Genomic DNA, 24751 nt, shown 5'->3' with positions numbered 1-24751 from the left:
CCCTCAATATGACTGCCTCACGAGTCATACTGCTCAAATGTGGAGGGGTTGCCCTCTATATCGGAAGCATGGGGTTGTCATCCCGGGATCTCCCTTCATTATCATTCTAGAGATTCCTTTCCCTTCTTTTATGTGTCAGATTCCTAGTTCATATATTCATTTCCTGTTTCTTAATTTACATCTTCATTTTTGTAGAGGACGACTTCTAATAGCATGTTGAGAAAGGATATGTGAGATAAACTTTTTGAGAGTTTCATATATGAAAATGCCTGATTCTACCTTCACAATGAAATGACAGCTGATCTTCTTATGGAACGTTTTTTCTTGTTTCTTTCTTTTTTTTTTTTTTTTTCCAGGAAGATTAACCCTGAGCTAACTACTGCCAATCTTCCTCTTTTTGCTGAGGAAGTCTGGCCTTGAGCTAACATCCATGCCCATCTTCCCCTATTTTATATGTGGGTTGCCTACCACAGCATGAGTTTTGCCAAGCGGTGCCGTGTCCGCACCTGGGATCCGAACTGGGGAACCCCAGGCCGCCGAGAAGTGGGACGTACTCACTTAACTGCGTGCCACTGGGCCAGCCCCCGTTTTTTCTTTTTAAGCTTATAGGTCAACTCCTTGTCTCTAAGAATCTAAAGTGTGACAATAATGTGCCTGGAAGTGGGTCTATTTTTAATAGTTGTGTTGGTCATTCAGTGGGCTCTGTCAATCTATAAGTGCGTATCTGCCAATTCTGAGTCATTTTGTTGAATAGTTTCATTGATGTTTGCTTCTCCTCTATTTTTCTATTTTCTTCTTTTGGATTATTTGGTTTTAGGGCTTGCTAGGCAGGCTCTCCAATTTTCTTATCCTTTCTTTCATATTTTCTGTTTCTTTTTGCTTTGTGTCTTGGGGATTGCCTCTATTTTCTCTTGTTTTTCATTTCTAATGTCGTGTTTTTTGTTCTCTCATTGCTCTTTTTCTAATAGCATCCTGTTCTTTCATGGATGCAATGTCTTCTCTTATCTCTTTGATGACATTAGTGACAGGAATTTTTTGAAGTTTTCTTTTTCTTGCATAGTTTCTCTTCATCTAAGGGTTTTTTCTCCGTGTTTATTTGCCTTCGTCTCTATCATCAGTGTTAGAGGCTTTTCTCGGTTGCTAGTAATCCATGGTCATTTGGTTATGATTAAGAGTGGGGAAATGAAGAGCAAATTGGATGCTCTGAGTCAACTGTGAGCTTCACTGTGGTGACCTGGATTGGTCATTTGTTTGGCAACCCTCAGCATCTCTATCTTTAGAACTTTCCTCTTTGGCTGTTCAGATTCCTCGGAAAAGACTCTCCCAATCCTCTGACTTAGAGGACACAGGTTTCACTTCTAGCATTCTGGGAGGAAAGGGATGGGGGTCTCAGCCTTCAGCAAGTACATATAACACATAATCCCACCTTTCAGTGGAGTCCTCAACTGTGCCAACTGACTTTCCCCCATGCAAAGACCTCCCACTGTTCCTTCCTTTAAGGATAACCCCCTATTCATGTGCTAGGGCGTAGGAGGGGCAGTCACCCATGTTGTAGAGTATCAGAGGGGGTTTGGCATCTAACTACTTCTCAGCATTCACTCAATACTCCTTAGTTTAAGTTCCACTCCCACCCAATCTCCAATTCCATACATACTTGTAGCTTCCAATTACTGAGCATTTTGAGGATTCTATGGTGAAAATGTGGTTGGCTCCCCACCGCTGTCTCAGAATTCTGCTTGTCTGTCCTGTTAAGTCACTTGGTCCATATGCTCGCTGTCTTCCAAAATATTGCTGTTGTTATCCCCCTCTCCAACTCTTCTCCCCTTCCTTTCTGTTAGAAAGTAAATAGCTTTTAAAACATATTTACTCTTCTTTTAATAGGAATTTGGTGGAAGTGAGGTTAGTTGTATATGTTGAATCTGTATTTTAACCCAGAAGTAACTCACTTTTCCAAATCAACACCTTCTCCTCCTTCTTTTGCTTGGAAGTTATAAACTCTATTTCTCCTCTTTTAGGAAGTTAACAATTTAAAATGCATGCTTTATATAAAATATAAAGTTATTCAGTATCTCTACCATTTTCCTTAACACCAATTACCCTCTCCTGTGTTACATGTAATTGTCCCTTATTTTATTTCTCTCTGGTTACTTTTTCTAGCCTCCCTCCCAAATTAAGCATTGTCATTATAATATTGCTTTGTACAGTTAATATTTGCTTTGATTTACCCACTGGCTTATCAATTTATTGGCACACAACTCCTTCTTCCATCCCAAACCTGCTTTCAGGATCACTTATCCTAAAATGGACTTACTGTGAATCTTAAGGTGATTTGTATCCTTCTGAATTCTAGAAATACTTCAGCCAATATCTCTTCAAAAATTGTATCTTCTCATGCTCTTTAGACTCTCCTCCAAGAATCCAGATTAGACCTACGTTAAACTTCATATTTTATTCTATTCTATAGTTTTCTTAACCTCTATTTTATTTGCCTCTGTGCTGACTTCTGAGTATTTCTTTAGTTCTATCTTCTAGTTCACTAATTCGCTCTTCATCTATATCTCATTAATAGAGTAGAATGTTTATCCCATCCTCTGAATCTAGTTTACAATCACCTTCCTTCTCTGGGGTGCTCCTTCCCATAGCTGTCTGGGTAGGAACATGATTTGGTAAGTTTACCCCTATTGACTAAGATCTTGCTATGCCTACTCAGTGCCAGGCACTTGTTGGACCCTTTACTTAATTATTTAAATCCTCCCAATAATCCTGAGAGTTTAATATTTTTCTCTCCATTTTGTAGATGAAGAAATACACTTAAAGAGCTTAATTGACTTGCCCACAATCAAAGCTTGTAGATGCCTTAAAAAGATATCATTCTCTACTCTCCTACATCTCTCTCTCAGCAACCGATATAACAACTAGACAGAAAATCAGCAAGGATATAGAAGAACTAAAAAACACCATCAACTAACAGGATCTAATTGACATTTACAGAACACTGTACCCAACAAAAGTAGAACACACATTCTTTTCAAGTATCCATGGAATGTATACCAAGATAAACCATATTCTGAGCCATGCAAATGAACTTTAACACATTTAAAAGAATTGAAATCATGCTGACTGTGTTCTCTGACCACAATGGAATCAAACCACAAATGAATAACAGAAAGATAACAGGAAAATCTCAAAACACTTGAAAACTAAACAATACGCTTCTAAATGATCCATGTGTCAAAGAGACAGTCTCAAAGTAAATCAAAAAAATACATCAAAATGAATGAAAATGAGGCACATTACAACATATCAAAATTTGTGGGACATGGCTAAAGTAGTGCTGAAAGAGAAATTTACAGGACTAAATGCTTACGTTAGTAAAGAAGAAAAAGTCTCAAATGAATAAGCTAGGCTCCCACCTCAAGAACCCGGAAAAAGAAGAGCAAAATAAACCCAAAGGAGCAGAAGAAAGGAAACAATAAAGATAATAAAGAGCAGAAAGCAATGAAATTGAAAACAGAAAGTTGAAAAATAGAGAAAGTCAATGGGGGAAAAAGAGCTGGTTCTTTGAAAAGGTCAAAAAAATCAACAAACCTCTAGCAAGACTGATAAGGAAAAGAGAGATCACATCTTTGCCTATCGAGAACGAAGCAGGGGTATCACCACAGACCCTGTAGTCATCAAAGGGAGAATAAGTGAATACTATGAATGACTTTAGACACATAAATTTGACTACTTAGACAAAATGGACCAATTCCTCAAAAATCACTACCTACTATAACTCACCCAATACGAAACAGAAAATTTACATAACCCCATAACTATTAAGAAAATTGATTATGTAACTTAAAAAAAGAAATCTACAGGCCCAGATGGTTTCACTGGAGAATTCTGTCAAATACATACATAAGAATTAACACCAATTCTACAGTCTCTTCCAGAAAATAGAAGAAGAAGGAACACTTCCCAAGTCGTTTTATGAAGCTAATACCACTCTGATAGCAAAACCAGACAAAGACAGTACCCAAAAAGTAAACTACAGACCAATATCCCTCATGAATATAGACTGAGAGACTCCTAACAAAATAATAGCAAATACAATTCAGCAATATATAAAAAGAATTATACACCATGGCCAAAGGGGTTTATTCAAGGCATGCAAGGCTATATCAATATTTGAAAATTAAACAACTTAATCCACCATATTAACAGGCTGAAAAAGAAAAGTCATTTGATGATACCAAGTGATGCAAAAAAGCATTTGTCAAAATTCAACATCCCATGGCCAAGTGGTTCAGTTCACGCGCTCCGCTTTGGCGGCCCGGGGTTTCGCCAGTTCGGATCCTGGGTGCAGACATGGCACTGCTCATCAGGCCATGCTGAGGCGGCGTCCCACATGCCACAACCAGAAGCACTCACAACTAGAATACGTAACTATGTACTGGGGGGCTTTGGGGAGAAGAAGGAGGGGAAAAAAAAGATGATTGGCAACAGTTGTTAGCTCAGGTGCCAGTCTTTAAAAGAAAAAAAAAATTCAACCACTCATGATAAAAGCTCTCAGAAAGGTAGGAATAGAGAAGCATTTCCTCTCCTTGATAAAGAGCGTCTACAAAAATCTACAGCTAACACCATACTTAATGGTGAAAGACTGAATGCTTTCCTTCCAAGACTGGGAACAAGGCAGACTGCCCCACTCTCACCACTTTTATTCACTAGTTCTGGAAGCTCTAGCCAGTCCAATAGGCAAGACAAGGAGATAGAAAGCATGCAGATCAAAAAGAAAGAAGTAAAACTGTCCCTATTTGCAGATGACATGATTTCCTGTGTAGAAATTCCCAAGGGATTAACAAAAAAAAGAAAGAAAGTTCTAGAACTAATAAGTCAGTTCAGCAAAATCTCAGGATATAAGAAAAACATACAAAAATTAAGTGTATTTCTATATACTAGCAATGAATACATGGACACTGAAATTAAAAATACAATACCATTTACAATCACTCAAAAATAATAAATATTTAGGTATAAATCTAACAAAACCTAGACCTCACTTGGAAATGCTGAAAACTATAAAATGCTGATGAAAAAAAATCAGAGGTCTAAATAAATGAAGAGACATATGGTGTTTATATATTGTAAGACTCAACATAGTAAAGATATCAATCTTCCCCCAAATTAACATACAGGTTTAGTACAACCCCTATCAAAATCATGGCAAGAGTTTTTGTAGATATACACAAGGTTATTCTAAAATTTATGTGGAAAGGCAAAGGAACTAGAATAGCTAAAAACAATTTTGAAAAGAAAAATAAAGTGGCAGGAACAAGTCTACTCAATTTCAAGAGTTACATAACAGTAATCAAGACCGTGTGGTATTGGGGCCGGCCCTGTGGCCGGGTGGTTAAGTTTGCGCTCTCTGCTTCGGCAGCCTAGGGTTTGGCAGGTTCAAATCCTGGGTGCGGACATGGCACCGCTCATCATGCTGAAGCCATACTGAGGCAGCATCCCACATGCCACAACTGGAAGGACCCACAACTAAAAATACACAACTGTGTACTGGGGGGCTTTGGGGAGAAAAAGGAAAAATAAAATCTTTAAAAAAAAAAGTTTAATTTTAAAATTAAATCCTTCTCTACAGATTGCAAGGGTTTGCATGACAGAGGAAAGTAAAAGTCATTCATTTAGGGCCTTCCTTGTTAATATTCTTCTACACACACACACACAAAGGACTCCATTAGTAAAACATTCTGGTCAATAAACCCTTAATTAATGACCATTTTCGATGAGAATTCCCAACCAAAAAGGCTTTATGTCTCAGAGGAATGACTCACGGTAGGATTTCTGGCACAAGACCAGTTCAGTGGGTACAGCCATTTTGTCAGGAAGCCTCCCACAGCCTCTAAACCCCACTTGTTGTTAATACTGCCCCTGCATCTTGCTAGCTGTGGAGTCTCTGGGCCTGACCCATCTGTAAAATCAGGACGTCCACAGGTCTCAGTGAGATAACATTGGTTTTCTTTTCTTCTTTTTCTCCCCCAAACCTCCCAGTACATAGTTGTATATTCTACTTGTAGGTCCTTCTGCTTGTGCTATGTGGGATGCCGCCTCAGCATGGCCTGATGAGTGGTGCCATGTCCACGCCCAGGATCCGAACCGGCGAACCAAGGGCTGCGGAACCAGAGCACGCGAACTTAACCTCTTGGCCACGGAGCCAGCCCCTGTTAAGTTTTTAATACAGTGACTTCTCCTTCTCTCTCTCCTGTTCCTCCTTTTCCTCCTGCTCCTTCTTTTTCTTTTTTTCTTTGAGAATGAGGTATAGCCTATCTTCTGGGAACACCTATTACATGGGGGCTGAAAATGGCAGCTGGTGGATCAAAGGCTGACAGGATCCAGAGAAGAAATGCTGGCAGTCAAGTCTGGAGGGGTGAGAGGTCTTGTGTGATCAAGAAGCCTGGGAAATGGGGTGTGTGTGCTGAGAAGGAAGTTTCCAGCAGAAGAGCACTTCAGGTGTTGACAGGCTAACATTTCAACAGTGTCCACCTTTCTCCCCAGTGTAAAGCTCCACAGAGCCAAGAGGGCTGGTCTCTCGAAGAGTCACTGCCACTGTGGTCTGACATTTGCAGCCTTCCGGGAGAGTCCTGTTGTCATGCACTTCTACTCTTTTCAATGTGGATGATGTGGAATGTGGCTTGCTAGATGTAATTTTTTGTTCATAGCTTTATAGGACTTGTCATTACATTGAAAAAAAAGTCTTTTATCTCAACAATTCTTTGTTTGGAAATATGCTTGCCTAATCTGCTGGGCTCACTTCCAAGATCTAGAGGGAGGTCCCTATCTGCAGGTTGGGGACTTTTTTGCTGAGACTGAAGATACTGTCATACCAGCCAAGGCCAACAGGAAGCAAGCAAGAGCAGCTTGGTCCAGATCTAGAGAGAAAGTCCACTAGGAGCAGGACCCAAAGAGAAAAGGAAGAAGGAGGCAGCGAAGGCTCCCAGTCACCAGAGAGCAGGGGAAACTCCCAGCCCATGGCGATTGGCATTAGTTTTGCTGCTGAAGCCTGCCCCTGGCGTTACCTGTGGGGTGGGAGCACTGAGCTCACGTGCCCTCCATAAGTCCTAGCCTGTCCCTTGGTGGGGTCTGTTCCCAACAGACTGGTGCCCTAGAGCCACACTGCCTGCCCACTTGCCTTCAGGACCACCTGCCACAGTGCTATGCTGCTCAGAAGAGAGCTTTGGGTGGACCCTGTTGGAGTCTGACCCAAGGTTACCCTTTGTACACTGCACTGAACCATCCCCATCCTGGCTTCCCTTATCTCTAGAATTTTTCCAAGTTATCACAACACCAGCATGGAGATAAATTTTTTTCCCCTGACTAGCAATAAACTCACCTTCTGATAACAGCATCTTGCTTTGCCTGCCCCAGTGGGGCAGCCTTGGGAGAATCAAAGTGCCTCCCTCCTTGCCCAGGGGTGGGCATGTGACCCAGCCAGGCCATCTGGACTCTCTGTTTCCTGGGAAATGGAATCTTGAGAGTGATAGAACAGGGTTACAGCTGATTTCTCCTGACAGCAATGTCCCATAAAGTGTATCTGATGCTTCCTGACGCCTGGATTCCCGGAACTGTCCTGCTTTTTGTCCTAATTGTGACCTGGCTCTTCAGCATTTTGTATTCTGAGATTTACTCTTCCAGGGCCTCCGTACAAATTCTTTTTAAAAAGACAGCCAGAATTTGTTTCTTTTCCTTGCAACTAGAGAATGCTAAGTGACACAGATGGGCTGAATCTAAAAGGCGACATCACATGGGAGGGATACTTGTATGGGCCTGAAAATGGGTCCAAAACCACCTTTACACGGGCCAGACAGTGGAAGTGCACCCAGAAGCAGAGAATGAGGTGAAAGCTTGGGGATTCCCGGGAACAACACAGCAGGAGCCAGCAAAGCAGAGAGGGTGCTCCCTACTACTCCAAATTTTGGTTTCATTAATGGGGCATAAAACTTGGACAAGCCAGGTGATGCTCTCGCGGTGTCCTCAGAGTGCTCTGTTTCTGCAAGAAAGGCAACTATGGGGAGGAATCTGGAAATCTCATCAAAGGAGAGGTAACTGAAGGAGCATAGTTGTTCAGCCTGGGGCAGAGAAGGCAGGCTGTCTTACAATATCACTTTTCCAGTCACATGACAATTATCCCCGGCATGTCAGGCACTGCTAGATAAGTCAAGACATATTCTCCTTCAGAGAACTAACAAGCTAGTATCTCGATGGGGGAAGTACAGGGCTCTGGCAGTGCCTGCTCCAGATGGGGGTCTTTCTGGAGGAAGGGGTATCTATGGTGAGTCTAGAAGGATGTGTAGGAAGGAGTCATTCCAGCAAATAATAGGCAGGTGGGGTGGGCATGGGAGACGCGCCTTCTAGGTGAGGCCATAGCAGGTGCCAGGGCTATATGGGGAGTGGGTGGAGTGTTTTGCGTGGAGGGTGCTGAGTGTGAGGGTGCTGGCACCAGATCAGACAGAGCCTTAGATGTCATGCCAAGGGAACCTTTGAAGGTTTTTAAGTAGGCAAGTCACAAAATGAGATTTGCATTTTTAAAAGATCACTGTGGAGAGAGGAGTGGAAGCAGAGCAAGACTAGAATACGTGAGACAAGTTAGGAGTTAGTTGGAACAGTCTGAGGAGGGAAGGGGTCTGGGCCGGTGGGGTGGGGTCAGGGAAGGAACGGATGCGGGCATTGTTGGGTGGTAGGATAAGGGGAGAGGAGGAGAAGAGATCATAGAGGCCTCATCCACCAGGTAAGATATTTAGTAGTGAGGGTGGCAGCTGGTCTCCCAAAAAAGCCATCCTGGCCATGCCACAGAACCTTGGGCAGCCAAATGCCCTTTTGTCAGGACAGCCAGATTGTCTGATTTTCAGACACACAGTAACCAACCCATAAGGGATGGCCTCATAGTTCCAAATGCCAATGTGTTAACTTCCAGAAGGGAATCAAACTTCACAAAATCTAAACAGAGCTTCCCAGAGGGACCAGAGTACATGTGCTAGTTAACAGGCACCCCTACCCACCCATCAAGGGCCCTGGAGGCTGGAAGGGTCATCAGAGGTCAAAAGGAGGAGGAGAATGAAGGTGTGTGTTGGGGGGTGATATCGGAAGGCTATTTGTGAAGACTGTGAGCAATTTGCCAGCAAGGACAGTTATCCACTGATGTACCCACAGTGCCCGGAAAGTGAATGCTCGTGTCTGCCCAATTCAACACCTCTCACCTGGAGGGGAAAAGTTACCAAATTTCGTCTTTTCCTTTGAGCTCCATTTTCTGGACATCTTCATCCTATTTTGGGTCACTCGTTTGAGTTGACACATTTTCCCACTACAAGCAGTGCCTTTTTTCTTACATACTGTGGAAGTTAAGGATAGAAAAATTAATAGATATATTTATGTCGTATGGTGTAGTCCAGTCTTAGAGGTCATAAATGCTGTAAAATCTCTATTTATTATATATATATGTTTATGGGTATTTTTTTTACAACTCAGTATTATTCAGTGTACACATGATTTTGAGGGGGAACATTAAAACATTGTTTTTCCAACAAGTCAATGACATGGAAAAAAAGCAGATGCGGGGGATGATGGGGAATGGAGAGACTGTTCCAGAACAAAAGAGATTTAAGAGCCATAACATACCCTTAAAATTCATTGTGTGGGCTCGTTTGAAGTCTAATTCAAATGCATCAGTCATAAAAAGACATTTTTTGAAACAGTTACTGAATACCCAATATTAGATCATTTCGAAGTATTGTTAAATTTTAAGATGTGATAGTAACATTGCACTTATGTGAGAAAATGTCTATATATTTTAGAGACATAAAATATGGGATGAAATGACAGAACACCATAATGTCTGGAATTTGTTTTAAAATACTTCAGCAAAGGACAAAAATAGCTGACTCTCTGGCAAAATTTTGATAATTGTTGAAACTAAGTGATGAATATATAGGGGTTCATTTTGTGTGTTCACTATTTTGTGTGTGTCTGAACATTTTCATAATCATAAAAAAGTTAAAGATGGATTAAACAGTAGCAATGACAAAAATTAAGTTTCTAGGATAATTTCTTTTGTTAAAAGATTTTATTTTTCCTTTTTCTCCCCAAAGCCCCTCAGTACATAGTTGTATATATATCTATTTTTAGTTGTGGGTCCTTCTACTTGTGGCATGTGGGATGCCTCCTCAGCATGGCCCGAGGAGTGGCGCCACATCCGCGCCCAGGATCCGAACTGGCGAAACCCTGAGCCGCTGAAGTGGAGCTCGCGAGCTTAACCACTTGGCCATGGGGCTGGCCTCTCTAGGATAATTTCTTACCATGCAGTTCTCACTCCCTCCTCTTATTTAGGAGACAGGAGAAATTCATTTTAAGGTTGGGAACAAGAGCTTGCTGATGCTGATTTTCCAACTGGGATTTTTGTAGAAGATTGAGTAGGAAATTGTAATGTGGATGTGTTTTAGTGACTTTTCCTGAAAAATTTCAGGAGGAAATTGAATGCTAGTTTCTTTGCTTGTGAAAGGATTCTGTAGTGAGCTGGCTGCCCACCAACAGTTCTACAGACCTGGGAGCAGAGAGGGCAGGGGTGAGAACTCTGGCTTTGAAAGCAGACAGATGAGGTTCCAGTCCTGACTTTGACCCTTAATTAGCCAGAGGATCTTTGATAAATCGCTCAATCTCTAAAAGCCTCAGCCTCCTCCTCTATAAATGGGAATGATAATAACCACCGCGGAAGGTTTTATTAGGATTAGTTGAGATATTTCTGTGCTTGGTACATGGTAAATACTCATTAACCATTAGCGACTATTATTATTCTTGCTGCATTTGGGTCACTGACATTTCTTTGTCATTATTGTTATTTTGTAATACCACTTTTGTAGTTTCCTAAAAAATATGCATAGAAGAAAAAGTGGGGGGAAATTCCACTATCCAGAAGCTGCATGACCGCTCACATCAGTTTTTACAGATTCTCTTTTATTCGTGGGGATCACCCAGGATCTCTCCACACCACTGCCATCTTTCTAGAAATCGTTTTGGGATCCACAGTGGAGAGATGTCCTTGTACTTGCAATTGACAGACTTAGAGTATATATTTGGAAATCTATTCAAGTCTGTACTTTGAAAACAGAAGAAGAAAATAAAATAAAATATGCATTTAAAAAATATTCAAATATACATTTTGAAAACAAGAAGAATTACAGTGTACAAGTAAAGTATGTATCCTAAAGGAGATTCGGATAAAGAAAGGGGTTCATCAAGAAAGGGGGTCACAGTATTTGCTCGGTGTTGTTAACGTTTAGATCTGATATAATGTGCTTTTGATTATGGGAATCTTGTCTTCCTCTCTCTGAGGATGTACAAGCCCCACATTTATACCTGTCTATTTATTAGGCTATAAAGACACTGTGAGAGACCCTAGAGGGAGAGGGACATGGCGAGAGGCAGGGAAAGGAGGGCTAGCTACAGGCAGTGGCAAACTACAGCTGCAAACAAGGTCAAGAATCAGGAATCCTGCCAGCAATCCCAGTTCTGGGAGTATATCTGAAGGAAACAAAACCAATACCTCAAAGAGCTATCTGCACCCCCATGTTCACTGCAGTATTATTCACAATAGCCAAGACACAGAAACAATCTAAGTGTCCATCAATGGATGAATGGATAAAGAAGAGGTGGGGTATATATATATATATATATATATATATATATATATATATATATATATAAATACACACAATGTAATATTACTCATCTATAAAAAAGAAGGAAATCCTGCCATTTGAAACAACATGGATAGACCCTGAGGGCATTATACTAAGAGAAATAAGTCAGACAGAGAATGTTAAATACTGATGATCTCACTTATACTTGGAATCTAAAATAAACCAAATTCATGGAAACAGAGAGTAGATTAGTGGTTGCCAGGGGCTCGGGGTTGGGGAAAATGAGTGAAGGTGATCAGAAGGTACCAACTTCTAGTTATATATAAGTCCTGGGGATGTAATATACAACATGATGATGATAGTGAACAATACTGTATTATGTACTTGAAAGTTGCTAAGAGAGTAGATCTTAAAAGCTCTCACCACACGAAAAGGAAAAAGCCAACTATGTGAGATGATGGGTGTGTTAATTAACCTTATTGTGGTAATAATTTTGCAATATCTACGTGTATCAAATCATCATGTTGTACACCTAAACTTACACAATGTTAAATGTCAATTGCATCTCAATAAAGCTGGGGGAAAAAAAGAAGTAGGAAGCCTGCAAGAACCCTACATCAGTATACATCGTCTATGTTCCAGGTCATACCGGTGGGCATAAGCTGATTTGTCCTGTGCTCCAGGTGGATGGTTTTGAGCATTAATCCACCCTTTAAGAGACCTCCCATGTCTTCATGTTTAGACACTCTTGGATATACAGTCCCACGATTTCACAAGTGTTTTTTAAATTTGCCCTTTTCCTTCACCACTGAATGCCCTGTCATCCACCCTCGGGGCAACAAGCACGCACTTGTGGCCCAGACTCATTTCTTTCAGGTACCGGGTGACATTCCATCTTTATGTGAAGTATAGAGCATTGGGGTTAGCCTCGTGTTTCCTCTTTCCCACTCAGTTTTATAAAACAAAGGCAAATGTCAACCAGATCTCAAAATAACTGCATAGAAAAACTGAAAGTGGGGAAGGCACCCTGGGACAGCCCAAAGTGCTGGTTCAGCATGGCTGTAAAAATTGTCCCAGCTTAACCTCCGACAGGTGACCTAGGAGGGTTGGCATGTAAGTCTGAAAGTGTCAGTGCTAAGACTGTGGAGGGTAGCTGGCTGCCTCGACAAGTTAACACCTGGAGAATTCGAGAATGCATCTGCCGCTGTCATCCACTTGACCAGCTAGGGTTGGCTAGGGTTGTACCTTTCACTGTCTCACTTCCCCTGACTAGGTTTCAGCCTCAGATATGCTTCCCTGACATCACATTGGTCACTGAGATTAGGCCTGCCTGTCTCTAAAGCTTTTCAGTTCCACCTTTGAGAGAGGAGCTACTGTCACCCCAGAATGTGTTGTATCTTGCTTGTTACATTCCCCAGGGAACTTATCAAGGGGCACTTTTGCTTCATTCCTTAGTATTAAACGTCCAGTTGATCCTTACTTAACCCATTACAATCTGATTTCTATCCTTCCCTTCCCTTATCCTACCTGCTAAGACTTCTGGGTTGCCCAGTGCTGACCCGTAATTGCCAACACTACCCTAGACATCTTTTTAGTATTCAGCATGTCACCACTCTCGCCTGCGAATTCTGTTCTCTTGGCTTCCTCAACACTCTCTTCTGCTTCTCCTCCTCCTCCCTCTCTACCTGCTCCTTCTTCCTCTGTCCATCTGAACTAGCTGTGCTCCTCACTGACCCATGCCCAGGTTCCTTGTCACTTGTTGTATCCTTTCAGGATGGTCTGTCCACTCCCATGTCTCTATCACATATGCAGATGACTCCCAGCCCTGCTCTTCCTCATGAGCTGTGGGTACAGCTGCCCACTGGAGTCCCCCTCCACCAGGTTGTCATACAGGCACCTCAAACTCAGTAAGATCCAAATTGAACTCCTCAGAAGCGTCATCTGGCCCCTGCCAACTTCTCTGGCCTCACACTGTCTCCCCATTGCTATGAGATATAGTAAGACCAGATTGTGGTGGGCTGGATACCAAAGTGGCCTTATAGCTAATGAAATCAACCTCAAGTGGTAGGAAGCAGGATTTTTTCAGAGCCTTGGCATAGCAGCTTGGCATAGTGTCACAGTGATTCCATCTGCTCTATGTTCAGAGAGCCTCCATACATGCCCTATGGAAACCTTGGGATCTGATTCCCAGGCAACAGCAGACCCCAGTAAACGGGCTGCATGGACCACCTCCAGGGCCAGGTGTTCTTTATTCGACTGAAGGCAAGTGGCCTACCTTCAAGCTCAGCTCAACAGCAAGCACCATCTCTGGTACCTGGACACAGCCACGGGCAGTTCATAGCCACACACATTTTCTCACTTGATCCTAACAACCATCCCATGGGTAGATATTATTATTTCATTTTCCACAGACAAGGAAACAGAGGCCAGAAATTATTTGAGAGAGAGAAAACTGAGGCCAAAAGGGACTTGGCTAAAGTCTCTCGGTGAGATGGATATAATCGCAGCTTCCACTCTAGTGCTATAAACACCCTTACTGTGACACAGATGCTGCTTTGACTTTCAGAGTTGGCATGTGTGAAGCAATGACTCACAACAGGAAATGGAATTCTCCTCATGCTCTCTCCTCCCTTCCTCTTAATATTCAAAAACAGGAACAGCTCTTCCGAAGCTGTGGCTGGCCAATTGTGGAGAGCAAGCACAGACTTTGGGTGTAAGCTACGACACGGCTGCCGGGTGGATGAGGAATCCACGTTGCAATCATCCTCCCACAGTGGTTGCGCAGACGGTCTTCTGCTGGCATCACCCAACCGGGAGTGAAGAAACCATTACAGCTTCCAAGCACTTCTCCAGAGCTTCCTAACAAAACTTACTGGGCACAATCCAGGGTTGGACTACACTATCACTGGTGCCAATACTTTTCATTCCTGAGCCCATGGCAGACATAACTAATGGATCACAGCACTCCTTCCCCCAAAGCTAGAAAAACAGCTTATCTCAATGCAGCAATCCAGGCAGCTGCAATCAATTGACTGGAGTGGGTGCATACCATCAAACCTGTTTAACATTTCATCTTATTGCATTTGAGTCCCAAGTCCCATTGCTAGGAGATGCAAAGATGAATAAAACATTGTCTCTGCCCTCAAGTCTGGTGGCAGGATATGGGTGGGGGTTGGGAGGAGACAAACCTGTGAACACATATTTAGCATAACCAGGTTAGGTATAAAACTGGGATTAAATGTATGAACACAGTACTGTGGAAGCACATACGAAGCAATGACTAATTCTGCCTAGAAGTGGATCTTGAAGGATGAATAGGAGTTGAATAGGCCAGGCGAAAGGGAAGGGTATTCCTGGCAAAGGGACTAACGTATACTAATGCTTGGGACCTAGAAAGCACTGGAATGGATGTAAGAATGGGAAGGACCATTTTCCTGCAGCTCTCTATGCCATAGATACATCATCTGTAAAAATGATAATGGGACGTATTTCATAAGGTCGTGAGGACGACTGAATAAGATAATGTATGTAATGCCCTCACAGAGTGCCTGATTCAATAAAGTCAGCTCCTATCGATGTCTCCAGAACTCTAAGGGGCATGAAGCTGATGTCTGGCAACAGAGCCAGAACAGGCTTGAAGTAGAGGGACATCACCAGATTTTTAAAAATTTTATATTTTTCATGATAAACATACATGTTTATATTAGAAGAGTTGAAAACATTTTAAGAAGAAAAAAAATCTTTGCTCACCTCCCCACCCAGAGAGAACCTCTGTTAATACTTTGGTGCAGTGTTTTCCAGTCTTTACCCCATGTAATTCTTTTCTATGCCTATCACCATAACATGTGAACAAAAAGTCCTCTGTGTTTCTCACATAAAAACGATGACATAAGCAGTTTTCTATATTATTATAGTCTCTTTGAATATGTCACTTCAATGGCTAGCATCCTTGAGCGGATCAATTGTAATTTACTCAACCACTTCCCTGCTATTGGACAAGTGGATTGTTTACAATTTCTTTTACTATTGTCAATAATATTATGGAGAATATCCTGGCACATAAGAGATTTTTCTGTACTTCAAATTATTTCCTTAGGATGGAGACTCAAAGGAATCAGAGAATTTAAGGGTTTTGATGCAATTCTACCCAACGGTTTCCTGAAAGGGTACCTTCACGCTGTCTCCGCAGTGTCTGTTTCACGCAAGCCTTACAAGCTTCAGGCATTCTCATTGGAAACGAAATCTCTGTGAACGCATTGGCCACAGAGAACAAAAGCAAAGGCCCAGCATTCCCTTCAGTATTCAGAAGCTGGAGAAGAGCTTACATGTGTGTCTCAGACACGGTTCTGGGTTACAACCTCTTGGCGTGTGGCTTTTATCCAGTTCTTTGATGGATGGGGGAGAGATCTTAGGTTGTTATCAAATATACTTAAAATAATAGCCCTTTGTCATATTTTAAAGGAATATTTTGTTTGTTGTTTGCCTTTTAATTTACATTTTTAATTCTGATGGAATTAAATCTACAGATCTTTTCCTTTGCAATCACTTCTTTCCTTTAAGGATTTGAAAGGGCAGGAATTTTTAGCTCCCCTGGGTAAGTTATCTCTCTCTCAACCTCAATTTCCTCATCTTTTAAGAGGGTGGGCAGTCAAAGGTGTGATCTCTTGGCTTCCTTCTAGGTATAGATTCTTGGACTCTGGACTCCACTGTGTAGCTCGACACCGCCAACCCTCTCCACATGCTCTGGGGCCCCAGGTGGGGAATCCTTTCTCCTTGAGGAGTTTATTTATTCATTCAGCTACCACCTTCTGAGCACCTACCGTGTGCTGGGCGTGGTGCAGTGCAGAAAACAAAGCCCCTGCCATCACTTCTAGTAAAGAGAGACAACAAACACAGAAACAAGAAGGTTATGATAATTCAGATGGTGATATACACTATGGAAAAAAAGAAAATGAGATAAGGGATTAGGGAGTGCCAGGAGATGGGGGAGGGGAGTTGCTACTATAAATAGAGGGGTCAGGTGACATTTTAGCAGAGACCTGACACAAGTGAACATAATAAGTGATCAATAAATGTTAATTATTGATATTCTTGTTATTGTTATGTTTCTGGGCTTGGGAGGGAGGGCTGCAGGGAGCTATCCTTTCACAGTTTGCGAGTGAGGTCATCCTGAGAGCCTAGGGTGCAGGCCCCTCGTGTGCCCTCACCAGCCTAGTCAATCAGGTGGAGACGTGGGAGAAGAGCATTTCACGTAGAGGGAACAGTATATGCAAAGACCCTGAGGCAGGAGTCTGCTGGACAAACTGGAGGGGGAGCAAGGAGGCCAGCACAGCTAGAGCAAAGGAATCATGAGGGATGGAGTCGGGGGAGGGTCAGAGAGGGGCAGGTGGTCTCAGGGCCTCATAATGACTTGGCTGTCACTGGATGAAATGGAAACGACTGGATGGTTTTGAGTAGAGCAGTGACCTGATTAGAGCTAGGTTTTAAAGGAGCTAGACGAGGCCTTTAGTCTGGTGGACCCCGCAGGCTCCAGCTCTGGGATGAGCCGCACCCTGTCCCATTCCCAGGACCTTGGCCTGACCTCTCTCAATCTTAGTTCGTTACCCAGGAAATAATTCTAGTTTCAGCTGGGCACCCCACCCTCACTGTAGCTGACGTAACTGGGCCAAGCTCATGTGTAGGTGGTGGGGAAGAGAAGGAGCCAACCCAGGGGCTTGTATGTTTAATGTGGAATTTCCTATCTCTAGGAAGACCACAGGGTGGTGGTGGTTATGTGGGGTGGGGGCGTCATTCAGTTCACTCGTATCTAGCCAGCACTCCTACCCTGACCCTGGGACTCCTTCTTGCTCAGGGGCAGTGGGGCCTAGTTAGTAAGCCAGCAACAAGCCCACACACAGTCATGGTGGCCAGAAATAGAGCCCCTACCACCTCAAGAATCAGGCCTGTGGGTTACAGCACAGGACCTCCCTCCACAAATCCATTCAGCTGTCCCACTGTCAGGGAAGGTGGTCATTCCTGTTCTGCTCCTCCCAGACCGGGCCTGGCCCCCGAATCAGCACCCTTGGAGCCCCACAACTCCTCTCCTTTAAAGCACTTTCCATAGTGGCAATCTTACATGGGTTAGGCTTCTTTGATGTCTCTCCCCATGCATTCTAGAAACTACAGGGATGGGAAGGGTTTTGTCTGTTCCCTTCAGGGCTGTGTTCCCACAGCCCCTTTGCATGGTGCCTGGCACATAAGGAGAGCTCAATAGGTGCGTGAATGAGTAAATAAGGGAGAAAGGCAGGTAATGCTACTCTCTTTTACAGGCAATAAAATGGGCCCAGAGAGAGGTCCGACTGTCTTCAGGCCCAATTCCTATAGTAGGAGCACCCAGGAGCTTAGGGCCACACCCAAAGGCTCCCAGGCCCTCCATGGTCTTCTCCTCTTCCCGTGCTCCTCTAAGGCACTGCAGAGCCAGACCCCAGCCTCAGATACAAGCCTAGTTTCCCAGGAAAAGATACAACCGGCCAGACACGTTCTTCCACAGCAACTCGTTGAGGCAGGCTCTATTAGCACCTCCATTTTAAAGATGAAGAAACTGAGGCAGAGGGAGGTAGGTGGTACGCTCAAGATAGCAGCAGAGTCTAGGTAACGAACCCCGAGGCAGTGGAGCCCGAGGCAGCCCTCTTATCCCCTCTGAGTTGCTTGTTACAGCACAGAGCATCAGCGGAGGCATCAGGAATCATGTGCTGCTAGCTTCGCCTTGAGCGCCGGATGAACTGTTCCCTCATCTGTAGATTGAGATCATTAATAGTGGGCTAGCCTATAGGGTTGTTGAGAGATTAAACTAACGCAGAGTTTAGTACATTGCCCTGAACATAGTAAGCGATCAATAAATGTTAATTATTGATATTCTTGTTATTGTTATGTTTCTGAGCTTGGGAGGGAGAGCTGCAGGGCGCTATCCTTTCACTGTTTGCAAGTGAGGTCATCCTGAGAGCCTAGGGCGCGGGCCCCTCGCACGCCATCACCAGCTTGGAGCGGGCGGCGACAGCGAGAGGGACAGCTGCCCTGGCCCCGCCCCGCCAGACTCTTAAAAAAAGGGACGCTCAGCGCAGGCGCAGAAAGGCCCGCCTCCTGCCCCTCGCCAGCGCCGCCGCGAACGCGCATGGAGGGGCGCGCGAGCCCACTGGGCGAGCCCCGCGCCCGGCCCGCGGGGGCCGTGCTGTACCGAGGCCCCGTGGAGCCGCTCGTCTTCCTTGCCAACTTCGCCTTGGTCCTGCAGGGCCCGCTCACCACACAGTACCTGTGGCACCGCTTCAGTGCCGACCTTGGTTACAATGGCACCCGCGACAGGGGCAACTGTGGCAACCACAGCGGGGACCCCGTCATGCAGGTAGCGGCGGCGGGGAGGAGCGAGCAGCGTGGCAGGGGCCGGGCCTTGGGCTGGAGCGTGGGGGCAGCTCAGGGGGCGGGGCCTGCGTAAAGGTGGGGGGCAATCTCGAGGGTTCTGGATATTGGGTTGTGGGCGGGGCCAGAGCAAAGTTGCGGCCCGGCAGAGAAGTGCGGCGTGGGGACGCGCGAAGCAAGACCTTGAGGGTTAACAAAAGAGGGTAAAAGTAAGAGAATGGGCCCTTGGGCCCTTTCCCATACCCCTCGCCAGTGTCAGTTTTTAAGAGTGGTACTAAAATTCTCTGAGGTTTAGGGCTCCAAAGAAAGTCGTCATCCCTGTGTCTCCCAGGGTGGTGATGGTTTAGGGGGTGGGCAACCCAGAGTGAGGAGCAGCACCCTGGTAAGACTCATGCCCCCGCAGGAAGTGGAGACCCTTACCTCCCACTGGACCCTCTACACGAACGTGTGCGGCTTCCTGGTGGGGCTCTTCTCGTCCACCCTGCTGGGCGCCTGGAGTGACTGTGTGGGCCGCCGCCCGCTGCTGGTGCTGGCCTCGTTTGGCCTGCTGCTCCAGGCCTTGGTGTCCATCTTTGTGGTGCAGCTGCAGCTTCATGTCGGCTACTTCGTTCTGGGCCGCATCCTTTGTGCTCTTCTCGGTGACTTCAGTGGCCTTCTGGCTGCTGGCTTTGCCTCTGTGGCAGATGTCAGCTCCAACCGCAACCGCACCATCCGAATGGCCCTGCTGGAAGCATGCATCGGGGTGGCAGGGATGCTGGCCAGCCTCCTTGGGGGCCACTGGCTCCGGGCCCAGGGTTATGCCAACCCGTTCTGGCTGGCCTTGGCCTTGCTGATAGCCATGACTCTCTACGCAGCATTCTGCTTTGGTGAGACGGTGAAGGAGCCGACACGTGCTCGGCTCTTCACGCTCCGTCACCACCGATCCATTGTCCAGCTCTACGTGACTCCAGCTCCGGAGAAGTCCAGGAAACATTTAGCCCTGTACTCATTGGCCATCTTCGTGGTGATCACTGTGCACTTTGGGGCCCAGGACATCCTGACCCTCTATGAACTGAGCACACCCCTCTGCTGGGACTCCAGGCTGATCGGCTATGGTTCTGCGGCTCAGCACCTCCCGTACCTCACCAGCCTGCTGGTCCTGCGGCTTCTGCAGTACTGCCTGGCTGACACCTGGGTGGCTGAGATCGGCCTGGCCTTCAACATCCTGGGGATGGTGGTCTTTGCATTTGCTACCATCACACCCCTCATGTTCACAGGTAAAGTGTTTGGGCTCAGGGACAGTTTGTCCCAGAGGCACTGGGTAAAAATTGGGGGCCAGCCACTTGCTGCCCCCAAATATCGTTCATCCCTGTGTCTTTGGAAACATCATTATGCTCCCAGCCTGCACCGGAGGACAGACAACTAAGAAACCTCATAAAAATGCCATCTTCGTAATATGGAAAATATAGACCTTCGATAGCCAAAGTAATTATTCCACATTATCAACCATAAATATTGTTAGTAAGATAGAGCAAAAGACAAAAGTATGGGTCATACACTAATTGCTTCACTCCTTGGCCTAGCACAGCCTATATTCATGGTATTTTTTAACAAAGTCCATGCCATTAATGCCTTAATACTCACTTCTCTGATAAGAATCACAGGACCTACCTCAAATATCCTTGGTCAGCTTCTTTGAGTTTTTAAAAAAGCCAGTCTTCTCAAACCACAGATGTCAAATTCCTACTTGCGTTAGTTCTTCTCTTCCTTTTTTGGGTGGGAGAGGGGCAGCTGGGAATGAGGAAATTAACTTTTTTCAAGGAACGGATTTATTTTGATAGAGCCCTAAAATACTTTGTGTACAAAGTCAGCTGTTCAGTAATCACGGATTTCTTAACTTGGCTTTTTCCCTGGACGGCGAGGCTGAAGGGGACCAGGTGCCTTTCTGTCCTGCCCACTGCATGTCCCCTGGGCTCAGTGCTGGGCTCATGGCCCTCGGGGGTGCAGAGATGATGAAGACGCTGTCATTGCGCTGGGGAGCCTCAGCAGAGTGGGATTTGGGGGCCTGACACCTGCCTCATCGTATACCCACTCTGGAGGGTCCACTCTCCTCTAGGAGTTTGCAGTTTTGCTGAGGAGGCAGCAGTCACACGGGGAAGGGAAGTGGTTATGAAGGAAACAGTGTAAGCCTGCGAGTAAACGCAAAGGGAAGAGGAACACGCATCTGCTGGGTACCCGCTCTGCCACACTCTTCATGGAGGTTACCTCATGTATTCGTTTCCTGTGGCTGCTGTAACGAATTATCACAAACTTAGTGGCTTAAAACAACAGAAATTTATTCTCTCGGAGCTCTGGAGCCCAGAAATCAAGAATCAGTATCACTGGGCCGAAATCAAGGTGTCAGCAGGGTCACACTCCCTTCGGAGGTTCTGGGAGGGAATCTGTGCCTCGCATCTTCCAGCTTCTGGTGGCTGCTGGCATTCCTTGGCTTCTGGCTGCATCACCCTAACCTCTGCCTCTGTGGTCCCATGGTCTTCTCCTCTGTTCTGTTTGTGTCAAATCTCCCTCTGCTTCCTTTGCATAAGGATTCGTGTGATTGCATTTAGGGCCCAACCTGGTAATCCAGGATAATCTCTCCATCTCAAGATCATTAACTTAATTGCATCTGCAAAGATGCCTTTTCCAAGGAAGGCAACACTTACAGGCTCAGGGATTAGGACTTGATATCTTGGGGGGCCATTATTCAGCCTCCAGAACCTTCCTGTGATGAAGGCCTCATTATCCTTTTACAGATAGGAGTCAGGCCCAAGTCCACACAGTTAGTAAGCGATGGCATCGGGTTTTGAACTGACTGGGTTCAGGGCTGACTCCAAAGCCCAGGCTTGTTTTCTGTGCCCCGCCACCTCCCTATTAAGTGCTGGGTGCATGGGTGACACCTGCTGTGACCACAAGAGGTGTTCTTATAAGAATGCAATTGGTGGGGAATCAGCGTTCGTTCATGAAAGAGGTAGCAGGTCGCCCAAGCCTTGAGAAGTGTGGTTTTCCATTCCTCCTTGGTCATTCTCTCCTTCACCATCAAGGAAGTTCTTCCTGTGTCTAGCCTGAGCCCCACATGGAACATGTACAGGATACATCTTGCTACATCTCTCTTGGGCACCCCTCTCTCCACCTCCATTTTCCTGTGATTGTTTCTTCTCCACAGGGTACGGGCTGCTCTTCCTGTCGTTAGTCACCACACCTGTCATCCGGGCCAAGCTCTCTAAGATGGTGCTCCACTCAGAGCATGGTGAGTATTGGCCTGCATCTGGTTCCTCACGCCCAGTGTTGCCTGAACTGGGCAGAGGGCAGCTGTGGGCCAGGAGGCAGCTTACCTTCCTCTCTCCTGCCCTGGAGAAGTAAATAGCCAAGACAAAGACACTTCTGTCAGGTTGCCCAGGCCTGGCAGGGGACCACAGTGCCTTGGCTTTCAAACCACAGAGTTGGAATTCGCAGTCAGCAGAGCACGATGATGTTCTTTTGGGTAACCCAAGCAAGGATTTACTCTCGCCAGACCTCAGCTTTTCCATCTGTAAAATGGAAGTGATGATGCCAGAGTTCCTGCTTCACTGAGGTCAGAGCATACAAGTTCAGAGGCAGTGAACAACTTTGTGGTGTAGATTTCATTGGCCTCAGGTGACAGATGAAGAAGCAGAGGCCCAGATGGTTAAATTCTCTCACTGAGGGTCACTCAGTAAGTGGTGGAGCTAGGATGCAGACCCATGACCATTTTTAAGAGCAGCAGGTCTTAGGATCTGGGTTTTAGTCCTGGCTCTGTCACCCACTGGCTCTGTGATCTTGGGCAGGTCCCTTTCCCTCTCTGGGCCTGTTTCCTTATCTGTAACGTGAGTGGTTTGCTCTTGATGACATCTCCAGGCCCTTCTACTTCAGACAGTCTGACACAGTTTAATCTCAACTTCTGTTGGGTTGTTGCTCACTTTGCAAACTTTGGGTTCTGCCGGCATATCTATAAAGAATAGCTGCTCAGGCCTCTGAGTCTTTAGGCCTCAATCTGGAAACATCTGGCTCATGCACTTTCCCCATCCGCCCTGGAACGAGGGTCTGGTGATGACTCTGGTGCTATGTATGGCCCACCATGGCTTCTGTTGTCCCCATAACCCCTGGGCCTTCATTCATTCATTCGCTCAGTAAGCTTTTTTCCTAGCACCTTCACTGTGCCCAGAGATGTCAAGGGGAACAGGAGAAAAGAACAGCCCTTACTAACTGGTCACCTCCAGGGGGCCAGGCCCTGTGTTAGGTGCTTTGCATGCAGATTTAGTGTTGCCAACAGTCTATGAGATAGGTATTATCCTTATTTAACTGAAGGGGGATGGGAACCCAGAAGGATAAGTGACTTATTCAATGATCACACAGCTAATAAGTGTTGGAGCTGGAATTTAACCCAGCTATTAATCCCAAAGGGGAGATGATTCCGAATAGGATAAACCAAAACCCATTTTTGTCAGGCTTTCACTAGAAGATGTCATATGTATTTTTAACACGTGAATTTAATAACAGCCGTTTGTTTTATAGCCCCTGTGTGCCAGGTGCTTTCCATGCATGACCTCACTTAATCCTTATCACAACACATGATGTAGGAGTTATAGGGGAGGAAAGTGAGACTCAGAGAGGTTAAATGACTTGCCCCAGATCACACAGCCACAAAATCTTGGGGCCAGGATTTGAATCTAGGTCTTTCAAACTCCAGAGTGTGGTATTTATTTCTTCACAGGTGCTCTCTTTTCTGCTGTGGCCTGTGTGAATGCATTGGCCATGCTGACGGCCTCTGGCATCTTCAACTCGCTCTACCCAGCCACTCTGAACTTCATGAAGGGCTTCCCCTTCCTCCTGGGAGCTGCCCTCCTCTTCATCCCAGCCATTCTGATTGGGTAATGCAGGGCTCTGACCCAAGCTCATAATGCCCTTTATCCCAATGATTTCCTTTTCTTCCTCCTCTTCCCAACCAGAAATGGCAGCCTCCTTCCTGAAAGCCTTCCGCTGTTGGGGTCTCAGTCCCAGCCTGACTCTCCCCTTGCAGATGGCTGCCTAATCCCCAGGGAGCCATTTCCCAGGGGCAGCAGGGAAGGGTCAAACTAACATTGCTTTTTGGCAAGGCTATGTTCTCTCCCCCAGTTCCCCTCATGCCCCCCCATTTCCCATTTTGCAGATGGAACTACGGGTGCAGAAATGTGTCAAAGGGAAGCCCAGAGAGCTTCCTCGGCTGCTTGTGGCTGGGCCACAGGCTAGCCTTGCTCACTGGCTTCTTCCCCCATAGCCTTAAGAAGCACTTTCCAGAGCCCTGCCCTGTCCCGCCCCCCAGCTTGGGGAGGGGGATACCTGTACCAGCCCACCCAATAAAGCCTGCGTCACTTCTCCAGGAGTTGAGGGTCCCCCCCATTGTCAAATCTGAACTCTCTCTCTGGTCTCTCACAGGATGCTGGAAAAGGCTACTCCTCACCCTGAATTCCAGCAGTTTCCCCAGAGCCCCTGATCTGCCTGGGCCAGAAGACAGAGGGCAAGAGGAGCCAAGTGAGCACAACTAGCTGGAAGCATGCATCTAGGACCCCAGCCCACAGCAGTCTGGCAGCTCCCCTCAGAGGGCATGGTGGTCAAGTTAGACCAAGCCCCACCTCATCCACAGCTGCGCCAGCCTATGACTCCAGCAT

At 45.6% G+C, this 24751-nt stretch overlaps 1 protein-coding gene across 5 annotated transcripts in view; it reads right to left on the bottom strand.

The window, feature by feature from the left end:
* Positions 1 to 20190, bottom strand: part of SLC13A2 (solute carrier family 13 member 2) — a 77073-nt gene extending 56883 nt beyond the window's left edge. For 3 of the 5 annotated variants that reach the window (XR_011423379.1, XM_070227698.1, XM_070227696.1), the window contains exons 1-2: positions 19491 to 20190; positions 16499 to 16548 (exon numbers count right to left, since the gene is read on the bottom strand). Coding sequence is in view for 4 of the 5 variants with exons in the window: in XM_070227698.1 (XP_070083799.1) it covers positions 16499 to 16548; positions 19491 to 20043 (603 nt within the window). In the remaining variant the exon portion in view is untranslated. The remainder of the gene's footprint in view (positions 1 to 16498; positions 16549 to 19490) is intronic. The other 2 variants (XM_070227699.1, XM_070227697.1) reach the window with 1 other exon arrangement.
* Between the last annotated feature and the right edge of the window lie 4561 nt (positions 20191 to 24751).

Source organism: Equus caballus, chromosome 11 (genome assembly GCF_041296265.1).
Source record: "Equus caballus isolate H_3958 breed thoroughbred chromosome 11, TB-T2T, whole genome shotgun sequence".
Lineage (NCBI taxonomy): Eukaryota > Metazoa > Chordata > Mammalia > Perissodactyla > Equidae > Equus > Equus caballus.
The sequence above is the reverse complement of the archived record's forward strand: the minus strand, read 5'-3'. Positions and strand labels throughout refer to the sequence as shown.